This window comes from Numida meleagris, chromosome Z, assembly GCF_002078875.1.
Source record: "Numida meleagris isolate 19003 breed g44 Domestic line chromosome Z, NumMel1.0, whole genome shotgun sequence".
NCBI lineage: Eukaryota > Metazoa > Chordata > Aves > Galliformes > Numididae > Numida > Numida meleagris.
The window spans coordinates 11,380,494-11,404,556 of NC_034438.1; the positions used below are offsets into that span (position 1 = coordinate 11,380,494).

A 24,063-nucleotide genomic window follows, 5' to 3' on the forward strand; every position below is an offset into this window, starting at 1 on the left:
TAACACTTTTCTCTCACCCCTTGACACTGGGATTTTCTGTCCTGTGCATTTCTGGACACTTGTAACTCATCCAGCCTTCTGAGTTTCCTAGCAGGATTGTCAGACAGATACAGGCTACTAACATAAGAGTTATAGTTGTTTCCTTACACCAACAGATGGCAATAAGCTAGTGTAGTAGGCATAGCAACATATTTTAGCTGAGAAAATTTTGGAATGAAGACATCTTCTGTATGGATTTACAAATCTAAAATCTTAATTAAAAAAAAAAAAAAAAGCAGAAAGTGATCAAGATCTGGAACTAGACAGTATTATGGCATCTTCAGGACCTCCTGAAGTTCTAGCGAGTTTTATAAGGGAACTAGAGTACTCTGCTGCCCATTATCACTAAAGATGCAGTTCCATGCAAAACATCAGGACATCTGAATATGCCTGGCTGCCAGAAAACATCAGACCCACTCTTCTTCAAGGCACTTTCCTATCTGTTTCCTTGTGGAGCTACCAACATTTGTGCAGCCATGCAAAAATATCTCCTCAGAAAATTGACCCAGTAAAATAAATCATTTCTGCAGTTGAATCAACTCTCTGATTCAACTTTCCGTACAGCCGTAATTAGCCCAAATTCCAGAAATGGACAGTGGGCAATAACAGGTTGTGGAGAGATGTGGTGGATGCTTCGTCACTGAGCCATTCAAGATCAGGCTGCAACAGGCTCTGAGCAGCCTGATCTGGCTGTAGATGTCCCTGTTCACTGCAGGGGAGTTGGACTAGATGACCTTTAGGGTCTCTTCCAGTTCAAACTATGAACATGGTGTCAGGAGTGGAAACAGATTGCTGAGTTTCATCATTTGTATGAGTAAGGACTGTTCCAGATACAGTAATGTGTTGCCTGGCTGGATATAGAAAACCTACATCAGATAGGTACCAAACCATACAATGCTCAGTAAATTGTAATGAGTAATGTCAATTAACTGAATAATTAACAAAATAAGCAAGTAAGGCCATTGGTGCTAGGTGGAGGATGAAATCGTAGAAGTTCCAGCTGAGAATATGGGACTACCCATGGCTTCCATTTGTAAACGTATCTCAAGCTTCACTTTTCTGCTCCTAGCAAGATGAATGGATTCAGGCACTCCCTCACCCTACTGCCTCAGGCATTAAAACCCACCATTTAGTCATCCAGAAAGGCCCTCCCACCCAATTAGCTGCTGCTTTGCAAGTGCCTATGTGTCTGAAGGCAGGCATGTATAAAGCTACTCACATCCTGGTGCTGTTTTGCTGTGTGAAGGCCTAACCACAAGGGGATTCTCAGCTCATTTCCTGATTATCTCACCCCATCTGAAGCCTGTCTGCAGGATCAAGTCCTACAGAGAAGACAGGCATGGGCAAGTCTTCTGAAGGCTGGTGGCTAGCATGCATATACATTGCATATGTGATTACATTCAGAATCCCAGAAGTCAAAGAACTTCAGTAAGAGCAGTTTCCTTTTCATTAACAGTCAAGATAACCCTTTGTGCAAACCCAGATTACATAAAATAGTAATGAAAATAACATTCTGATTCTGTAAAAGATAATTCACTGTCTTCAGTAGAACTACTCATGCACATAGTTGATATTTCAGAGAGCAGATTGGAGTCTAGTCTAGAGCACAACAAAAGTTGCATGTTTTATAGTCAGTTTCATCAAGTAGTTACAACTATTTGTGTTCAGATGTTACAACTGCTTCAGAAGAGTAAATCGTGACATCTTTTCCCTCTCTACAGGTGTAATCCTTGGATTTTCTCTCCGATCGTACAAGATGAGCTATCGGGAAGTCAAGTACTTTTCATTTCCAGGAGAACTTCTCATGAGAATGCTGCAAATGCTGGTCCTGCCACTAATTGTATCCAGTTTAGTTACAGGTAAAAACAAATATATTTCGTGATTAATTTTGTAAAGACGCACCACACTCCAAGTAACAAAAAAATGCATCTATTCCAGAGACCATGTAGCAAAAGTTTTGAATGAATATGCAAAGAAACTAAAGATATTTTTCCCAGTACCAAGACAATGTAACTGTATGTTACTATATGTAGCTGCTATGAAGTTGACTGTACTTCCTACTTTTTTCTCCTACTTTCTGAACAGATATTTTCCTCTACAATCTTGTACTGTTATCAAAGAGAATAAATCTCAGAAAAATGTTTCCAAGACCCAAGAAAGTTCCAGCCATTGATTGAGGTCAATAACCTGTGAGACTGATCTGTAAAAAATTTATTTCCTGTTCCTTTAGTAACAGATTAGAAAAAAAATAGGTGATACCTAAATTATTTGGAAGAAACTTCTTTCCATCTGTTCTGGTTTTCTTTATTCTGGTTAGCAACCCTGCTAAGCTTGTTTACTAAGCTGTTTCTTCAGCTAGAGATACAATAATTTACTTCATAGTATCATGTACGCCTTGTCATTTCATCTGTGTTTCATGGGAGCTATAATATTTCTTTACGAATGTTCAGAACACATTCAGTGTTGTGTTTACCCTGGTAATTATCTAAAGAAAAGAAAACAAAGACTAAGCAAATCAGTGACGTAGCATGGAGAAAATACCACATACTGTTCAGTCCTTGGGCCCACACACCCAATATACTGTCTAATACTGTTCTAATATCACTTGCCTTCACATATTCCAAAGAGAAATAAATGCTTGTTGAGAGGATTAATCTTAGAGTTTCCCTTTAAAGCAAGAACATTTATTATTTGGGTGAAATACAATACTCAGAATTCCTTAGTCTTGAAGGGAACAATGCAATTTGCAAATGGTAGATTTCATTCTCTTAAAAGAATTCTTAAATACATCATTATTGTGTCCTTTTATGTTGAACTACACGAAATTTCTCAGCTTGTTGCTAAAAAATGGAAAAACTGTTTTCTGCAATGAACAGTACCTCATTTAGTATAAAAATAGTTTCAAAGCATAAAGATGTTCTTATATATTTGATGCAGAACTCTCATACTCACATACTATTATTCAATAACCGAATAACAAACTATAGCCTTTGTAGCTATACTACTGTGCAGCTGCATGAACACTGTTGAGTTGATAAGTTATAAGCTAATTCATTAGATAAAAGCCTTATCCTTCTCAAATCACTTTTATGACCACTCTGTGAATCATCCATGAGCCAAATTTCTTATTTCCTGTATTTTATTTGGCAAAGGTGTTAAGTTTCCTCCAGAGTCTTACATGTTGACAGCATAATATTAAATAATATTATAATATAATAATATTTTTTTCCCACTTCAAATTATCTGAATAAACATTTTTTCTGTTTGCCGCCATGACAGTGTCTCCCAGAGATGATGTCCTGGGTTTCCATTTGTATTTATGTGTGTGCAATATAATTGGTTTTGAGGATGGCGTCAGAATGTAAGATGTTAGAATTGTTAAAAATAGGTTCAGCATAATTGCATTCATTTGTCAATTTCTTGAAAGGCAAAGAAATTAGGATAAAAAGGGAAGTAATGATTATAGAAAGTATGGGATATTACGTAGGTGACAGATATACGTTGAAAGTGAAGAGTTCTGCACTCCAAGTAGACGGTTCTGACAGTCATCCACAGACTCTCATAGGGAAAATAGACTATAAATAGTGAAGTCAATTCAGTCACATTTCTCAACAGGCTGTTTCAGCATTTTCACAGAAGAAACAATACAGAACTCCATTCAGAGATTTTTACTCACATTTAACTTCTGACTCACCATTATTGTACACGGCTCCAGCAGTTTTCCCCATGAGATTCTGTCTTCTGATCTGTATGTTACCAGGCATGTACTAATGTCTGCTTGGGAGAAGACTGAGATTATTTGTATACTTTTCACCATCTTTTATTGTGTAAAGGAACATAGGATTATATGAATATCTATATTTTTCATCTTTTATGGTTTAGGCACAAATCCTATGCATACTCTATGCCAGTCTTTATTCTCTACAGTCTTACAAATGTCAGAACACCTAAGTCAGCATTCTCAATCAGTATTTCTCCCAAAGTCAAATTAAGGCATAAAACATGAGAGGTAGTGTAAATAGAGAAATAAAGAAAATTTCTATTATTTTATGACCAAATCTGACCTGACTTCTTATATAAACACAAGGCTAACAGTTTTGTTCCATTTCTGCTTTGAATTTGCTGTAGTTATAGAAGTTCCAAATATTTTATACTTTCTTATTTAGTTGTAACTTGAAGAATTTAACATAAACAATGTGCTTGACATAATTACTTTAAAATATATAGTGTCCCTAAAAATTATGTAAAATAAATGCATACACAAGTGCTAACAATTCCACTCATTATGAAAAAAGCCAAAGACTGCTAAATTTGCACCAGCATTAAGAAGACTGTACATCAACATTTTTGAGCTGTTACAGCAAGAATATCATGCAATTAAATTTACAGCTCTTAAAACTACCCCACAAGTTTTGTCTGCATATTTTATTTAGTAAGACAGTTTACAAAAATGAGTAATGATGGGTCTCCATAAAAAGCATAGTTAGAACATGACATTTGTGAAAAATATTGAAACTAAAGAAATTGTTGAATGCCTATTTGCAAGTATTTTGCATAATTCTTGTCACAACTCTGTCTCTGAAATTTTGGAAGCTTGGGCCACTACTTTTGCAAGTAAACAAATTAATTCAAGTGCATTTTTTTCAGATATATTTGTTTGGAAAAGTATAGCAGGGCATGAAAAGCCCAATCAAGCTCCATATTACACATATTACTAGCTTAAGTCAAGCTGGTCAAAGGGAAAGGGAATGTGGAAAGAGTAATAATATAAGCAAGCAAATACATTAATAGCATTTACCACTACATACACTATGGAAAGAGCTGATAAAGTACACAGACCTGGGATTTCCATATGCGCATGCCTGCTAACTTACCTCAGAAGTAAATGTGATGCTCTTAATTTCAGTTCCCAATGGAGTGCAACAAATGATGATAACGCTAAAAAAAAACAGTAAGGGGCATCATTTGTCCCATCACTGAAATAAAATAAAAAATTAAATTAAATTTAAAAGAAGACACACAGTGACTCAAGTAATTAATTAAACACAAGTAGAGACCACATTTAACAGACAAGATGCTTTAAATTACCTACAATGGAGCAAAGATAACATTCAGTGAAACAAATGAACATATATTCCATTGCTGAAAAGCCAGATTTTGCCTGAAGTAATTTATGGATGTAAAATGTGGAAAATTATTGCTATGAAACATTGTGCAACCTTAGGCAAATCATGTCACCCTTTTGTACCTCTGCTTTCATTATCCTTTCAAATGTAGTGCTGGCAAAGATTTTTCAATAGCGCTGCTAAGTAGGAGACTACAGATGCGGAAATTTTATTGGAGACATGTATTTGTCCCAGCTCAGCAGGCACAAGGAGTATAGCAACTCTAGTTATGCCATGGTGGAGATGGAAATAAACATGAGCAAATAACTACAGCAAGAATGGTATGGGGCCAACCCTGAGATAGTTGCTATGGAAATACAATACCCAAAGTTACCTGGTGATAGTTTTCAGTCAGCTATGATGATATCACCAAAAACCAGATATGCATAAATGGACCATGGAACATACTTCTTTTTACTGGATCCAACAAGAATGTATTGATCATGAAGTCAAAAATAATTTCTCCTGAAGTTAGCATGTAGTATGATGGACCTACAGTTGGTTGTAAGACATGGAGCTGCAGTACACTAGCATAAACTTCCACTGAGAGCAGATGTACCTAGTCCCCAGTGCAGCCATCATTCCAGAAAATACTGCAGCCCTGAGTTATTAAATTTAAGAAATTAGGGCTTATATCTGCTTTTCCAATATTTGGCATGAGGTAGTAAATAACCTATCAAGTGAAACTGGATGCAAGTTCTGTTAAACTTTACCAGTATACCCTTTTGCTGGAAAAAAAAAAAAGAGCACTTTTCTGTTTTGATATTAACAGTGTTCTTTATGAACATATTAAATTAATAGCAGTGAACATAAAGCAGGCTAGGAATCCACCCTTGTCTATTTTTGTGGAAGAGGAAGCCATATTGCATGAAGTTTCCCATTAGTTCCAGTGATCTCCTGTCTACTCAGTGACAAGTCTACTGTGGAATAAATACTGTCATTTGCTATAAGGTTCCAGATGCTGTCTGCTGTCAACAACAAATGTATCAATGTATGGAGTCTCTCCTTGATTTCTCTATGTGGAAAAATGGATTTAATCCATATTAGTATTCTACTGAGTTTTAGCACAGTATCAGCAGGTTTCCAGAGAGTGAACAAATGTTATCAAGCCAGCATAATCTTTTTTCCAGGGAGAAAAAGGAAGTGCTAAGAGTAATTCTCTTTAATTCCTTCTAGCAGAACAGGCCCATAAACATCTCAGGTATCCACAGTAAAGATAGAAGCCAAAAATGTTAGCAAAAATAAATGTCACCCTTCTGTATTTCAGTTTGAGAAATATATTCCTGATTCAGTTCTAATAGTTCATACGTGACAACTTAAAAAAATTAGGCAGTGTTTGTTCAATTTACCTGGTCACCAGAACAATAAATCTATTTTCCAAATTCTGATTTATTTTTTCCAATTATTCCAGAATTTGCTGATTTTTTATGTCCTAAACAAATTATTTCAGAAATCAGAACAATCAATGGGAAATTGTATACTAGCTTAACTGTATGTGGTCTTAGCTGACTTTAGGTGTGGACAAAAACCAGAAATGACAGACTGTCTATGAGAGGAGCAACTTTTGAATTGTTGCTGTATTTGACCTGCCTATATATTTCTACTGGAAGCTTTCTACAGAAGGAATTCTGTAGATATCTTCCACAGTATTAAGCTATAAGAAACCAATCCATGAATATTCTAAGAATGTTATGTTTTTCTTGAGCTTTTCTTTTAAGACAAAAAATGTTATTAAAGGAATAACGTACCTTCATTCTATGGCAAATTTTCCACCTTCCCACTCTGCCACGGTACTACGAAAGCATGTCAAGGTTGCAAAAGCTAAATTTCATGGCAGATTTAATTTTAAACGCTTGTAAGTTTCACATACACAACAGTTAAAGCACTCATATAGGCACATATGCAACTTGCATAGCTGGATGAGAGCGCACTTCAATTTCAACAATCAAATCCTTTTTTTCCATAAATAAAAGAAAACCCACTCTTTGATTAGTGTGCCTCCAAAATCAAGACTGGCTTAAAACATGGCCATGCAAGTTGTTAAATGTATAAAGACTCGTTCATCCTGTAAATGGGATCCCCTGCAGGCATAAAGAAACAACTGAAGAAATATTACTATCCAAGTTCTGTACAGGTCCAAGCTCTGTAACAGTTTTGCCTCAGACTAATATACCTATGGTAGATTAGGGCCAACAGCAGCTAAAAGCCTGCAACTGATTTGCTAAAAAAGCATTTTTTTTTTTACCATTTTTCATAGAAGTAAAATGAAGAAAGTATAAACACCACCTTTTCAATGCCTGTATTACTGTTTGAACCAAATGTTTATCAGTTGTGATCTATAACCTCTAATGATCATTAGACAGGCAATAAGAAGTGAAAAAGTTAGAATCTTCTTATATACAGTCTTTAAATGAACATGGGCAGGATAAATTTAATAATTATTTCAAGTAATTGTAAAACAATTTGGACAAATCTCTTAGCAGTTTCAAAAGTAGCGGGGCAGTTATGTTTTGGAAAGTCAGGAAAAAAGTTGAAAACTATTCAGTACCTAAAAGCATCAATACATAAATATTTGTAAGATTAACCCTTGTGATGATTATCTCACTTAACACTTTTGCAATATGAATTGTCCAGAATCAATCTTCACAAGAGCCTGAGGAAGAAAATCCAACTCTGAAACCACTAAAAATAAGAAGTCAGTGAGAGCAGAGATGAAATTACTGCATATAACAGCACTGCATATAATAAAATTTGCTTATAACTTAAAAATAAAACCTAAGCATGATAGACAGCATCCAGCAGTGGGAAGTAGGAAGAAGTGAAACTTTGTAAGTATTATTCCCTGCAAGCAGTAATGCACAAACAGCAAGTGTCTTCAAAATGAGAGTCAGTAATACTTAAAGAAAGCAAAATTAGAAAGAACCTCTAAAATAATTTGAGTTTGCTAATTGCACCGAATTAAAGGCTGATTTAAATTTCACTTCAAAATACAGATTTTCTCAATGGACCGGTACTTTTAGCTGTTTCACAAACTACTGTATAACTGGTGGTTACGTGCTGCCATTCCTTTTGCAATCTCCATGAATTTCCTGTTGAGCTGATGATAGGCAATAAACTCCCATCCATAAAGGCTTTGTTTTAATTTTTTACCTCACTTCAAATGAATATCATCAAGAGTTTCCTTGCTGACAGGCAAGTTGCTGCAGAATAAAAAGCACAATCTGTTTAGAGGAACTTTTAACTTCCTATATTCCCATCAAAGGCACAAGGACTGAAAATACGTTAGGGACAAATAATAACAACTTTTTTTTTACTTTAATCCAAACAAATTTGTACTGGTTACAGAAAAAAGCACACACCATACCTGAAAAGTGAAAACGAAAAAAATATTAATAAATGTAAAATTAGTTGCATTAAACAGTTCTCCTAAGCAGTTTAGGCATTAGGACATTGAGACCTATCATTTTATTCATGATAGTGAAGACTGAAGCTGTAAAGAATGATGTTTTCAATAGTGAATGACTGTGATAAAATGGCAGATAAATAGTGCCAAGTGCAACGTAATACACCTGGGAAAGGTGACCATACTACAGCTATACTACACCTAATCATTAGTTCTTAATTGGCCATTAATACACAGAAAGAGTTCTCAGACTAGCCATGAACACTACAGAACAATGCTTACTAGTGGTATAGAGTTCCAGTGAAATACAAGCAGGGATTAAACAGACTGCAACATTTTGGCTTGGAAAAGATAAAACTGGAGTAGAAGATTGCCAGAAAAGTCTACGGAAGTCATAAATCATTTTCAGAGGCTTAGATGGAGTAGTTATTGTATCTCATAGTGATTTTTCATAATAAAGGAAATATGGGGTGTCCAAATAAATAGTTTGGGAGCACACTTACAATAAAGGATGTACTTTATCACATAGTGCAGAATTAAATTGTTTCTGCACATTGGGACAAGCCAGAAGTTAACCATTTTGAAACAAAGCTGGAGAGTTCCCAGACACAGCCATTGTCGACCATTAAGCATGCAGCTTTTGTTTTCCTACTTCTTTCACCTCATTACCTCTAGCTTGAACACTGCAATCTGCATCCCCACTTCCTATGCTTGAATATAATACAGCTCCAACATATTTACTTCCTTGTCAGTTTGTCTCTGCTTTAACAGAGGCTGCACAAAGATAATTGCCACAACCACTCATGAAGACCAGAAACATCTAAACAGTCAAGAATGTTCCCTCAATCAAGAATGTTTCGGAGGGTGCATTCTGGGGACACCAGGAACACTACTGGGAGTACTTGCACACCAGCACGAGTAATGCTTATCATCCTTTCATCAGAGTTATAAAATCTGACAGACACAAATTATTTCCTGAATCACTGCATCATCGCAGAAAGACCCACTACAAGCTAAGTCCTTTGTGCATAAGCAGAAGGTTTTCAGCTCTCAGGAGACTGTAATGCAATCATCAGGCCCTCTCTCCTTGTTTTCACTCCTTATTCTTCTTTTTCTGTGTATTGATGATGGACAATTCTTGATCTTTAAGGTAATATTTTGATTAAATTCTCAAATGTAATTTCTGGATCTGCTATATGCTGCCCTTCAAACATAGCTATCTGTAATAAACTTCTGTAAGACAGGGTAATTTTTACTGGAGGCAGTTACTGTCTTTTGATAGCACTGCTGGATGTCCCACCTGAATTCTGAGCAATTGAGAACTAGAGACATCACTAGACACCGTAGGAACTACAAGACTCAAGCTTTGGGTCTGGGGTCCAGTAAAATATTCGATTGTATGGAAGAGGAGGATGACTGCTCTGCTAGCTGTTCATCATTCACTGGTGTTGGAGGGTGAGGAGGAAAAAAACAGAGAAACTCAGGACAGAAATTTCTAACTGAGGAAAGATTTGTTGAGATTAAAGATGTAAGTAAGAGACAGCATTATCTGGGATTTGAGCCACATGATACTATCATGGAGCAGAATCTGTGTCCTCTACAATTCCTTCCACCCAGGTCCTCCTGTTAGTGTATATTTTTTTCTTCGCCTTTTATTTATTGATGAAATGAGTATGCTTTGCAGCCTCCAGTTCAGCCCTTGAGAAACGAAAGCAACAAAACATAAACAACGCTGCTGCATATGGAATTAAGATTGTCACAGAAGATATCACTGCCAAGTATTTAAGAACTTGCTTTGTTGCTAGGAATCTTTCCAGTTGTCTCATAGTTCCTTTTCATAGCTGATAAATTTTGCAGATCTCTGACACACAGTGTGATACTTTTTCCTTATTCATCTGTTGCAATGTTGTCTCCAGATGTGCCTGAGGCAGGCATGAACACAGCAAAATGTTTGCTGAAACATGGAGTCTCCTTACAGAACTGTCAGCCTGTCTTACTGGGGTGGAAGATCTCATAATGTCAAGTTTTTCAGGCTCACACAGACTGATCTGGTTTTCTTCATGTAAGTCAATCCAGTGTACAACTCAGTGCTGTTACACTGCTGAAGCTTTATGAAGAACTCATGCATCATCCCATCAATCCCAGAAATCATTCGTTTGGTTTGGTTTGGTTTCGTCGGTTCAGCTGATTTTGCTGTTGGTCAATTCTAGGCAGTGTTAGATTTGGATAGGTCTGGCCATATTCTGCCACTTCTCTGCACTGCATCAGTCACTTTACTGGGGCTACTCTGATGACACTCTTCCCCATTAGGCTTTTTCCTTTTCTTCTCTAGTAATTGATCTTGCCCAGTTTTGACAGAATACAGTGAAATCACTGATACATACCACAGCAATGTCAATTGCACTCACCTTAAAGCCCCATCTGCCTGCCTCTGGAAGGTAGCAAGCACCATTTGAATTCCAGAAGTGGAGTGAAAGAAATTCTTGTGGGTCACTGATTGTTCTCACAGCTAGCTAGCCTTTCTCAGAGCTTTCCAGGTCAGCAGTGGTTGTACATATAGCTTTTCTCATCTCAGTGGAGAGTTTGTCAGTGCAAGACATGTTCCTGCCCTTTGAAAGAAGGACATGTGCAATTCATGCAAACATGGATTCCTCTGAGTTTTGTACATGTAGCGGAACAGGGAAGATTTATATTTAACTGTCAGTTACTTCTGTTAAGGAAACACTCGTATTTTGCAAAATGTTAAGAGAAGCTGCTGGGACTGTAAGATCTTAAATCCTGAGCACTCAGCATGCCAGATGAAAATGTCCCATATATTTCTTCTGTAGATATTTTCTTGAAGCGATCTTTTACTCTGCAGGAGTCTTTCAAAACCAGCTGTACAAATGATGGCCTACAAAGGGAAGTAAAAACTATTAGGACAAAGAAAGATTTATGCAAAAAAATTTTTCATTATTTACATTGCCATATGGGAATTTAGAAGATAAAATCCCTTACAGTTTAAAACAATTGAATAGCCACTCAGTTCTAATTCTGAATAAGAAACATAGGAATAAAGAAAACTACAGAGCATTCAACTCGAACACCTTCAGATGCATTCAGATCTTAATGTCATTTTTAAAGACTCATTTTTATAGAAGTGAAATGTCTAAACAAATTAACTCTAGATGTGAAGAAAAACTCAAAAGTACATTCTGAGCATATTCCAAAAACTCAGCACTCAGACATCAGAAGTATTTCTTCTACAAAATGTCAATTTTTAAGTTATTCCAATATTTGGAGAGCATGAGTCGTAACTCCTAAGTAGTTAGAGTTACTGACTCTAGTATAGTTCTTTAGGCAATATTAATGCACATTACTTCACTGAAGTGTTTGAATGACCTTATGGATCATAACTCGTGAATTTGCCTTAGATCAGTGTGTTTTCAGGATCTGGATCAGGTTTTCAGTAATTCAGAATTAAACAGAAGTCACACTTTTTCTGATAATTACACCTTTTTGTCTTCAGATAACTGTGCCAATAGCTCTTTACTGGTAGTTGATAAGAAAAAGAAAAATACAGTATAGTACTGTAAGTACTATATTTGGACTAGAATTAATATGCTCCCTCCATGAACAGCTCTCACTACTTGCATTTAGCTAAGTTAAATGCTTGCTTTATTCTGATAATCACCACCCCCTTCTAGCATAGATTTGAATATTTGATAATATCAGAGACTCTCCAGTGAAAATAGTTCCTTTTCAGAGCTAGAGACACAATAGGTTTTGGTCAAGAGTTCACTTAATGAATTCCTGTTTCTTCAGTGAATACATTCTTGCACTGAAAATCAGCCCTGTCCATTATTTACAACTGCAGTACATCCTAACTCTCAAAATCTAGTAAAAAAAGCTTGAGAATGTTATCTTACTAAGCCTGCTAATGTCTGTCTCAAGACTAATGAATCTGTGCAAAGGACCTGCATCCATAAAGAAAATAAAGTTTTCAAATTCAAGATAGGATGTTTAATCTTTCCTTAAAAAGTAAACAGGATTTTCTTCTGTTCTGTAGAACATCACAGTCCAAAAAAACAGTAACCTAAAAAAAAAAAAAACCCCCCAAAAAAAAAAAAAAAAAAAAGAAAACCCCCCAAAAAACAACAAAAAAAACACACCCTTCTCTTTTATCTGTTTAGTTTTAAAACAGCTGATATATTCTTTGGTACCCCAGACCTCTCATAGATATTTATATCCTCAACTCTGCCTTGCAAACAGATGATGCTCAGATGGCAATTGTATAGCACTCAAATTATGGAAGCCAGAACCCTTTTCCAGCCCCACTTAGCACTATGAGATCCTGGAGAAGAGATGAATAATATTATTAAAAAGTACTCGTTGCTACTGTCAGGCATTCCAAAGGAAGTCTCCACTTCTTTCCATTGCCTCCTACCGGTCTGTAAGGTGGAGAAAGACAAAGTAAAATATGTACAGCTTTGATGTTGCAAGGCTGTAACTGAATCAGTGACCCAGAGTTCAAGAGGTCACTGAAACAAAGGAGAGAAGAAAAGGAAAACAAAAGCCTGTTCACATGAAACTCCAACCCCACACTTTCGTAACAAGTTCTCAGAAGAGCCTTAACATCATTACTGAACTATGAAAAAAAGTCCAAAGTATAAAGGCAATTTGAAGCATAATTGACTCTTTGCAGCAAAACTAGAGACTCCTCAGTATACGTATGGCATATTACCAGAACTAAAATTCACAAAAAAATATGTAAGTCTTCTCTAACGTTCATCTGCTTTTTACCCAATAAGACCTTGGGATAGATGTGAATTAAATAATTAATTACTCCTATAGTCTGTAAAAAAAAGGTAAAATGCTCATGACCTCATGAATTAGAATGTACTTATTTATCATTAAGAGATTACCTGATGGATTATAGGTGATATTCTAAAAGCCTACTATTTCATAAATTTGAAAATGTTACACAACTGTTTTTCAAATATGCTTACATGGAATCCCTAACTCTTTAGACAGATGCTGTTATACCTGATAAGGGAAGTCTCAGGATGTTTTTAGATTCATTATTAACTGATGATTCAAGTACTGACATTATTTAAAAATTTATATGCAGAATTTTTATTACGAAATCCAAGCTAATGTGATTCTTTGGAAAAAGATAAGCTAAAAATACTCCAGATTGTCCTACTAGTTACTGATCTGCAGTTTTTAATGCTAATCATGATGTAGAGTAATGAGAGTCAGCAAGGACCAAATATGTATTTATTTCTAACATAGACAGATAACACCATTTAGTAGTGCATATTATTTGTATTATCAGAAGGACAGATGCCCCACTACCCGAGGTATTGCACCAAAGTCATTATGGTTTTGGTGGCAGTGTCTTTCAGAACTTAGCCAAACCATGAGGGCGTTATATCTAAACTGTTGACTTCAATGTTTTAGATAGACAATTAAGATATTTTTCTATTGGTTCAGACAATGGTATAGCAACAGTAGCATGGAGCACCATTCAAACTGACTTATGATGCTTCAAGTGAATGCAGATAGCACTACACCTTGAAGGAAATTATAATTATACATGAGGTGTGAGAGAAGAAAAATCAGGGAACAAATGAAGGTCAGTCAAGAATGGCTGAAGGAAACATATATAATATTGGGGAAAAAAAGAAAAAAGAAAAACCCAGACCACTAAAAACAGAAAAAAATGCCTGGCAAATGGAAAGGAATGTAATAAATGAAAAGGATTACAAGAACATGTAAACACCAGCAGGGTTTTTGTAACACAGACAAAAAAGAAAGCAACAGCTCCATGAGCAGTTCAGATACAGTTTTTGGAAGATAAATAGGTCAATCTGCAGCAAATAGATGAACTGGCAGCTTGAAAGTAAACTGAAAATTTATAACTTTGGGGTTGGACACAGATGGACCAATTGGTGTTTTTTTTCTCTGGCAAGATTTCTTAAAAATAAGACAGGGTAGCTTTGATTATTAAGAAATAGGGATAAACAGTAACTACTGCAACAACAAAAATATGCAGGATTCTTTAATGAGTGGGCAATTGCTGCAGTAACCTCAGATTACTCCAAAAATCAAGTCTTGTTCACATATCTACAGGCAATGTCACACAGTTCTTTTCAAAGTTACCTTAGTATTGCTGAATTAACGAAGTAAGATATCTCAGGGTTTTAAAAATTGTGCTAAAATTAAAAGACAAGGAGAAACCCAACGGCCAGGTTGTTACCACACGCTTTAGAAACATACTGCCGTTAGTTCAAATCTTATTTGAGTATCATCGAACTGAGCAAAACTTTCCAAATCATGGCTGCTGCATGAACTTAACCAGCTTCAGACCTCAGTGGACAGTCATCCAAATAAAAGACACTACCACTGCAATAGAGTACACTGTTGAATATTTTAGTAAAGAAGCTAAAAGCTGGCTGGCCAACAATACCCGATCACATCTTGAGTGAGAAGGTGATGCCTCTAGCGTAGAGCTATTACAAATTACAGATTGGTACGATCTCATATACCAAATCCAGTGTCATTTTTAAACATATATTTAAGATCTTGCCACTCCCTCACTAAAATTATGTTCGTTTCATTTTTTAGCAAATAACAGAAGTGTCTCTTCAGATATCAATTACATACTGAAGCTGTAAAAGCAAATGCATTTTTATGTTAGACTGAAACACTAACTCCTGTTCCTTTAGGTATGTCTTCAGTCTCATATCCCTGTGTTAAAGTATGTCAAACTATTTTTTTCAGTAGCAGCTAAAGTTGATCAGGAGTGCATTAGTATAGTAAATTGTTTACAGTTTCATCATGTGTTATGCAGTGACTGTACATTTGTGGAATATTGCTCACTTAGTTCTGCACATAACAAAAACTTGTCTTTGAAGTGCTCCAGGCACAGTTTGCCAAAACTCAGACCTGTGTTTTAGCAGATTAAAAGCTTCCGCATGTATTTTAAGATACTGCTTTTATGGATTGCTAAGTAATGTACTTAACATCATTCAGAAGGGAAAGGCATCCTTGTCGGTGGCATTTTAGCAGGATACATTATAGTTTGTGTTTAAAGTAGTTATTTTTTGGCAGTATGCTCAGAATAAGTGAGAAGTGGTATTTTCATCCTTGGGGAACAGAGTAGAGGTCTGTTACTATGAAAGTTGTTACTAGTGTATTTATTTTTGAGTCTTGTAATAGCATGTCCTGTAGGATTTGTGGTACCTTAATGTGTTTTAGATTATCAGCTGCTGCAATGAACCTTTTACGATCAACCTGACATAACTTACCATATTACATTATGCTTTTCCTTAAGCAAATTTTATGTGCTTATTGTTTTACTCACGATACAGAAAATGAGTGGCTTCATGCCCAACAGAAGAATTCCATTTCCAGGGAAGTTTGGTCCAAATGTCTGGACCTGAAATCATGTCTTTTTAGAATTGCACTGTGCAGGTAGTAGCAGTGTTTTGTTACCAAAAAAATGTGAGCTGCTATTTTCTGTGTTCCTGAGTCTCTGATTCTTGGCTTGAATACAGTCAGTTCTTTGTACCGTGTTATTACAATGAGGTAACCAAAGAAAGAGAGTCTTGGTTTGAGACTGTCAGCTGTTACTAATCACTGCTCCATGGCTTGCTGTGAATCCCTGCTTGCTTCTCCCTCCTGCTCTGCTTAGCACACATAAAGAAGATAAATTACTCCCTAGTTTCCCTTCAAAAAGCATATTGTTTGGCACATTCCAGTACTGTGAGCAAAAGATGGAATAAACTGAAGAGTTAAATGGGTATCTAAACAGGCCCACAGCAGGTTTCTTCTCAGGCAGATGTGAGTTTCAGGAAATGTCCTTCCCCAAACATATTCTGGTATCTTGTATCCCTTGACAGTAAATCAATGACAGTCTTCAGGACAGTACAGTGTATTCCTGCAAGAGGTTTTCTTCTCTAATACACATATCACTGATGCACAACAAATGCTGTATCTCACTGCTATTTATGTATTTTATTTTAGCAGGAACTGTGATACACTGATGTCTATATGTCATTTAGCAACAACCACAGTCTTGGGAGGCTTCTTGATTTCCGTCCATTAGCCTTCAATGACTAACATTGTCAGGAGATCCTTAAAGGAAGAAAATGAAGATTTTTGTGCTTCATTTGTAAAAAAATTCTGTGAAAGCAACCTCAGTAAGAGGAGTGCAAGACTGGCATAACCTACCATGAAAACAACTGAAGTAAAAAGAGCAACTGATTTGAACTTCAAGCTCAATCAAATACTGACCAAGACATTACAGTGTATTTGCCAGCTGTATTAGAATACTATGCTTGATGTCCCAGGAAATACTTTAATACTTTTCACCAATGACAGTTTACTGTCATTTTTTAAAAAACAAGATAACAGTTTTCAGCTGCACTGAAATTAAGCAGAGAGTCATGATGTTAAAATAAATTTATTCCGCTGAAAGAGAAGTAAGTATCAGTGATGAATGACAATAAAAATTGTCTTTCATTATTCATGGTTAAGTGAAAGGTAAAAATCACTGCAAAGCCACTGGAGTTTACTTGGGCCTCTACCATTAACAGCAAATGATGTTCTGACAGTATCTTACTGTGGTTTCACAAACATACTACTAATGACGTAACTGTGGTTAGAAGAGCCAGGAGGATGCAGGCCAATCAACCATGGTCAGTTGTTAACTATTTTCCCTTAACAAGAGTTAGAAAGGTAAGGAGGAAATACATTTGCAGCTAGCAACACATCATACCTGTTTGCTAGAATATTTTTATACTGCTTCTGTCATGATGCGTTGGACCAACAGGAGTATGATGTTTGGTTTGCATCACCGTGCTGTTGCCTGTGAAAAACCTTCCAGAATCATGGAGAGTGATTCAGCATCAGTGGTCACTGGTTGGTATCCAGTGCCCACTGTCAGATATAATTCAAACCAAATGATGTATGAACAGCAGCAATAAGTATGCATGGCATAGTTAGGTTTGCATCATACACAACCTTTCTCGGTGCCGTGCTGATGAAGAATCCACAGAAAATGGCACATTGCTTCATGTAAGTGCTTATGTGGACTCTTACACATGCTTTCAAGACCCACTTTCCTTTTACCGTCTGTGATTTTCCTGATTCATTCACACAGTAGTATTTCCTATTAAATGTAGCAAGAACATCTTTATACCTTCAGAATGGCTTGTTTTCATGTTGATTTTTTTGTCAGTACTATCCCACTAGCCCAGGCCTTCCAGAGCCCTCCTAAGACCAGGTGTTCTTTTCCATGCCTTTGCTCACTCCTCATCATCCAGCTGGTGCTTGTTGTGTGTTCTGCAAAGTGGTGAGAGCAGAGCCAGCTGAAAGATAAGCATGGTAAAGCAAGGAACTCTGAATGTGCTTCAGCAGCACTGCCACCACATAGCAGAGGATGTAGTCTAATAATAGTACAGCCAACCCAAAGCAAAGGAAAACTGTCACCAAATAGGCTGTCTGTCTTCTCCCAGACATGCTATCCTTCTGTTTCCTTTGTACCAGGTCTGGTGCTTATCTGATACCATCCTGAGATGATTCAGAAAAAAAATTGACAGAAAAACTAATTCCACAAAAACAAAGTAAATAGTTTTCTGGTGGCAAGGGATGGGGCTGGACTACAAAGCTGTGAGGCATGCTTGGTCCTTCAGAAGCTCCTCTTGGCCACTTAATTGGCTCATTAAATTGCATTACTACATCCCTGCCATGGTTTTCTTTATTCATTTTGGCTTAATCACAGTCACGTAACTTTGGATCAAATATAATTACTAATTTTCCTGTGAGATTTGTCAAATTGTCTTAATGGACAAAGCAAAAATACTAAAACATACAATTTTATTATTTCAATTTCCATATTCATGAAAGAATAAATTAAATTGAGATCTGGGGACAGCTTGCTCTATTGGTTCTTGTAAAAAAGGCAGACACAGCCATATTTCAGACTTGAATTTTATGTGTCTTCAGGAAGTTATTATCTGTTTTAATTTAATATTAATTAACTTCACCACCACTTTAATTCTTTGAAAATGATACTTAGCTTTTTTTCCTTCAATTTTATTTTCTTACCAGAAGAAATAACCTGGAGCTTGGACAAATCTGGGACCTCATCTTGCATAGGGTTCAGCTGTCGAAACTTTAAATGTTGACTTTCCTTTTCTGGGAACGCTTGGCAGCTATCAGAATAAAACTTAATCATGTTAATTAAAGTCAGGCAATACTGCCGCTGTCTTTACCTAACTAATGCTTTTCCTTAGAATTTTTCTGTCAGGATATTTCACCATGAGCTTGCACAGTGTTATTCATTTCCACAAATCCTCATCAACATACACAAAAGGGATTGTTCTCAGGGTCTCACACTGAGAGTTTACTCATCACATAGTGCTTAGTGGACGTAGGGGGTCGGGAGTAGTCTTTTTAAGACTGATTCATTAGGAGAGTGAAAGACAACCTAAAAGAAACAAAATTAGGGCAACACTCCTGAATCAACAGTTGCCATTATTGCTGTTCCACCATAAGAGTCTTTAACAAGCAACTGCAATTTCCTAATGAAGAGACTAAAAAATAAACAGGAAAATAATTAGCAGTGAAAAGATGTTCTGTTCATTATGTTCTGTTTTTAAAAACTCAGTTTGAAACATGCAAAGGAAATTTATACAAAAATCTACATCTTGCTAAAAATCTTGCTATCAATTCAGTTCTAATAATTGGTATTGAATAAGAAAAAAATTGAAACAATCTTAGAAATCTCCATTTTTTTTATTTGCAGTAGTGAATATTTATGAGGACCAGACAGTACATTTTGTTGTACACATTCATTCAGAGCTGATAATCTTATGTATTTAAATTTTTTTATCATAGTGAGTCACAAGTATTTTTAAAGTAACCAAAAGTTAATTGTATTTTGTGCAATGCGATAGATTCTCTTATGCAAAACACAAGAATTTTAGATAGGAAAGCAAATATATAAGATCTATTTTTTCCAAAAGTTTTAAAGGACAACAAAAGGCTTCCAGAAACAGAGGCTTTTCACACGAAAATTAATAGCTGTTCACTTTATTTTTTTTTTGGACAGAGGTTATACACATGCATATATGTGTACATTGCCCCCTCCAACAATGGCATCTTGCTTGCTCTGGCAAATGATAAAATCACTGAAGGCTTTAGGATCACTCCTAAGCAGTGACTGTTTTAGGAAAAGCAAAAGGGATCTTGTCAGCTGCCCAGATCTTCAGTAGTGTACTACTTAGTCTTGAAACATTTTGGGATCAGTGTGTGTAAAGAAAAATATTCCATTTACAAACTGTTAGTTTGGGCCTTGATTCAACAAATAATCTTTGTTAGTAATTAACATTAGGGACAAATATAAGTTCAAGTATGCTTTGCTGACTGGGGATATATATGTGCAGAAATAGGACCTCAGTCATACCAGCTGCTGACCAGTTATCATTATGGTGAATATGTTTACTCCTTGCTAAACAAAACAGAACAAAACCAAACCCAAAACAACAGTAAAAGCCACCACCAAGTAAACAACCAACAGCAACAACAAAACAAACCAGGCAGAAACTCTAAGGTAACAGGAAAAGGTGTGTCACTCTAAGGTGACAGGAAAAGTAGGTATGGGCTTAAACTCAAATCTCAGATTTACATAGCACATTAGTTATGACTTTAGGGTTAGGGTTAGGGTTGCACTGATTATAGGGAGGAAGTGTTCTGAATTTGGACTTTTAAGCACAGGCTCCGATTTTTGGCTTTTAAAATAATTCCTTGGATTTTTTTTCAGTAAGCAGCTCCAAAGTAACCGATTTAAATATTATCTAAAGAGAATATGATCAGGGTATTTTATCTTTGATCTTCCTGAGGAGTACAGTATCTTGCCTGTGCTAGTGTGCCGTAGTAAAATACAAGACTAGAGATAGACTACGTGCAGTTTGCTTGCAATGTAGAGCAAATTGATATCAATGTAAGCACCTCCAGATTTATAAATTTCAGAATTCTTTATAATTTAGATTCACAAGTATAATAAAAAAATAATTGAAAGAAAAGCAGTAGTAGTAGAGTAGCTATTCAAGAAAACTGCTACATTATCAGCTCACACTAATTTGGAGAACCACGATTAAGTTAGGCAAACAATCAGAGCAGTTTAACAATTCAAATTAAAATTTCAATTAACAAATCAAAATTTAACGAATTGCCTTAACTAGATTTTTCTTCCTTTTTCCTCCATTGTTTCTCTCTGTTTTTTCCTTCTTTTGCAGTTAGCCTACTTACTTGCTTTCATTGCTTTTCCTACACCCTAAAATATTGTCTTTTCTAATACCTTTCTTAAAGAACAGTGCAGTTCTTTGCTTATTGACAAGACACTCTGGAGAACTCTGCAACATTTTTATTTCATTCAGAGTGTGACTGATCTGCCCCTTATTTCTCAAGAGAGGAAAAAAGTGGGTGAAGAGAGAGAACAGGCAGGGGTTTTGGTTTGTTTGCAGTTTAGCAGACATACGCCAGCCCCCTTCTTTCTTGCCCTCCCTTCATCTCCACCAACACTTAAAAAATTGTTCCTATTCACACTGTGCGTGCGCACATGCTAGGAGGAATTACGGGCGCAGTGCTTGGGGTTGCCCTGACAACTTCAAGGCATCCCTGTGCGTGGGGACCAGCAGCCCAGCAGAGTTTCCCAGGCCCCTTGGGGAAGGGGAAGGAGGGGAAGAGAGGAGGCTGCAGGGTGCGGGAGCCAGCAGCCGTGGGGAGAGGGAAGCAGCAGTGGGATGAAAGGGGCACATACATCTCCCGTGGCACAATGAGAGTTTTTCTGGCTGGCTATGAAAGACACACTGAGGATACAATGGTCTGTGACACATGAAAGCTTTGGAGCAAACTTTATTGCTTCTCCATTAAGAACCCTTCCAGAGACCTATTCAGCTCTTAAGAAATCTCGTCAATATCTTAAAAAATAAAGAAAACAAAAACCTTCATTTTCTCATGTTCTAGAAACAGATTTTCAGTATTTTTTTAGATGTCTTCTTGTTGGTGTGCTGGAAGCTTTTGAAGCTTCAGCTCTGGCAGGTACTGGGTGTTCAGGTTCCCATTAACCCCAGTGTGAGGGAAAGCTGCCCAGCAGCTCCCCAGTAAGGGTTCTCTGAGGCAAGAACTTGCTTCCTCCTCGTATAGCTTTTGTTCACACGTGTGCCTGCCATCCATCTGCTGTGAATGTTTCCTGCTATACATGCCATCAGCAGTTAGAACCCAAGAAGAGATGAACTGCTGTCCCCTACTTTCAAGCTGAGAAGTCATTTATATGATAAGTGAGAGCAGAAATGAGGCTAAGCAACCGAAAATAAGGGGCCGTGTAGACACAGACAGAGTGCATAGTAGGAAGCCCAGCTGGAAAGAAACTCGCAAAGAAAAGAGCATGACTCTTGCTCCCTGACATATCAGGCACACATGGTTCACCACTTGATCCCAGAATATGTCCGAGAAAGAAGTAGGATCACAAGCTCTAATCCTTCAACACAGCACTCTTCAGTGGTAAGATATGACCTACACTGATTCCTAGTGATTTCCGGTGTGTAGGAGAGTCGGTCTGGTGTCCAGTGCGGAATACAAAGATCAGAACTGGTTGAAGCTGTAGGCTTTGTGAACCCTGCAGGCTGACAGTGCTCAGCATCTGGTCCTGAATCTACTATCTGGCAAAAGCAGGATACTGAAAACTGATCAAGCTAGCATCTGTGCATTTCCAAATCTTCTTACTGATCTACATAAATTAAGTTCATGTTTTAAGATGTAATGCAACTTTAAAGCTGATCTTGGCTAAACAGAAAGGATATACAGCCCACTGCTGATACTTTAGAGGTAGCAAGTAAAAATATAGAGTAGCAATTTAAGCACCTAAAAATAGAGTTGGCTGAACTAGTATGCATGCATTAATTTTCACTTTTCAAATTGCACTTCTTTTCCAGATACATAGTTATACTTTAAAAATAAAATTTCAAACAAATGCTATCTGACATAAACACTGTGCAGCTTAGTAGCAGAATGACTGAAAGACTCTAGCAATTATTAACTGTATTGTCTGGTTGTTATTAACTGGTTAATTATACCTGCATTTTCTTGAATTTGCATTACTTTGAGTAATCAGGAAAAACAGCAACCCTCCATCTACCCATCCTCAATCCTAACTATAGAATTTACTTCCTGTTCACAAAAGTAAAACTATCTCTTGGCAGCATTTTCCATTTTCCTCACCAAATTTCAAAACTTACAAATGTGAACTTATCATGAATACTATCATTGAATTTTGCTGATGGGAAAGCTGAGCAAAGGAATAAAGGATTGAGGGCTTCAGATGTTGGATTTCTGTTTTCAGTTTCTTACTGTGTTTGTAACAGTTCACTCTTCTACTAGAGATGCAATGGAAGATATAAATCAAGCAATTAAGGGTGCAAATCATTTTGTCAATATGAATCTTACTGGGTGTAATGGCTTCTGCTATTACAGGGCAAGCCCTAGCTGAAATGAATGGGAATGAATCACGTGATTGGTCTTATAGTTTGAAGATTTGATCTGAGCCTACAATGCAGCCTTGACCTCATTTACATCAGTGACTCTCGGGAGGAGTCTCACTGTAACTCTGGTAGCATATATTTCCTCATTTAAAAGACAGAGAGAAGTACAATGTATCCAGTGATATTATGAGAAAATGTTTGGCTCTGCCAGTTTGTGATTCTGGTTTGACGTTTCTGTATTATTTATGTTCAAACCATCCTTCTGTACTTTTAAATGTTTTCTCCTCTGTGATAGATAACTTTCATCACATTCTGTATGTTCAAAAATGACACCTAAATATGCACGTGGACAGTCAGTGAAGTTTGAATCCAGTAGTGCTTTATAGGGGTCTATAGAAGAAGATCGTTTCAAGTCTTTCTTCATCCTGCACTTTGAAAGCACTATTCCGAAAAGAAGCATTAGCACTGTTGTGGAACAGACAGTGTAACCATGCAGATGGAGTTTGGAAAGTTACTGACTACTTGAAATTTTAAAGAGAAAGTACCAAGGGACTTTTTAGGGACAAAAACAGTACCTGCACCTGTTTGGAAAGAGAAAGAGTATTTCCACTTCTGACAGTGCTCATGAGACACTCCTCAGAGGCTGAGAGCGCATTCATTTAACAACCACAGTGCAGCCCTGTTGGTGCAATCTGGGGAACAAACACTTCAGCAGATGCCATATTGAGCACCCTAGTATTCACTATAGATCAGACATATTAAGACCGGCCAAGGATGAGGATTAATGTCGCAAGTTTTGAAAAGCTTATAAAGGACTCTAAATGCTTATTCATAAAATAGCGAGGGTTTTTCTGAAACAAGCTAATAGCATTCAATCCATTTAAATTCCCATGGCTTGGAACAGAAGTAAACTCGGGTCATTCAC

At 36.7% G+C, this 24,063-nt stretch overlaps 1 protein-coding gene across 1 annotated transcript in view; it reads left to right on the forward strand.

Moving 5' to 3' along the window:
• Positions 1 to 24,063, forward strand: part of SLC1A3 (solute carrier family 1 member 3) — a 60,342-nt gene that overhangs the window by 18,171 nt on the left and 18,108 nt on the right. Inside the window, exon 3 of the mRNA XM_021381070.1 lies at positions 1,761 to 1,898. Within this exon, the coding sequence (XP_021236745.1) occupies positions 1,761 to 1,898 (138 nt within the window). The remainder of the gene's footprint in view (positions 1 to 1,760; positions 1,899 to 24,063) is intronic.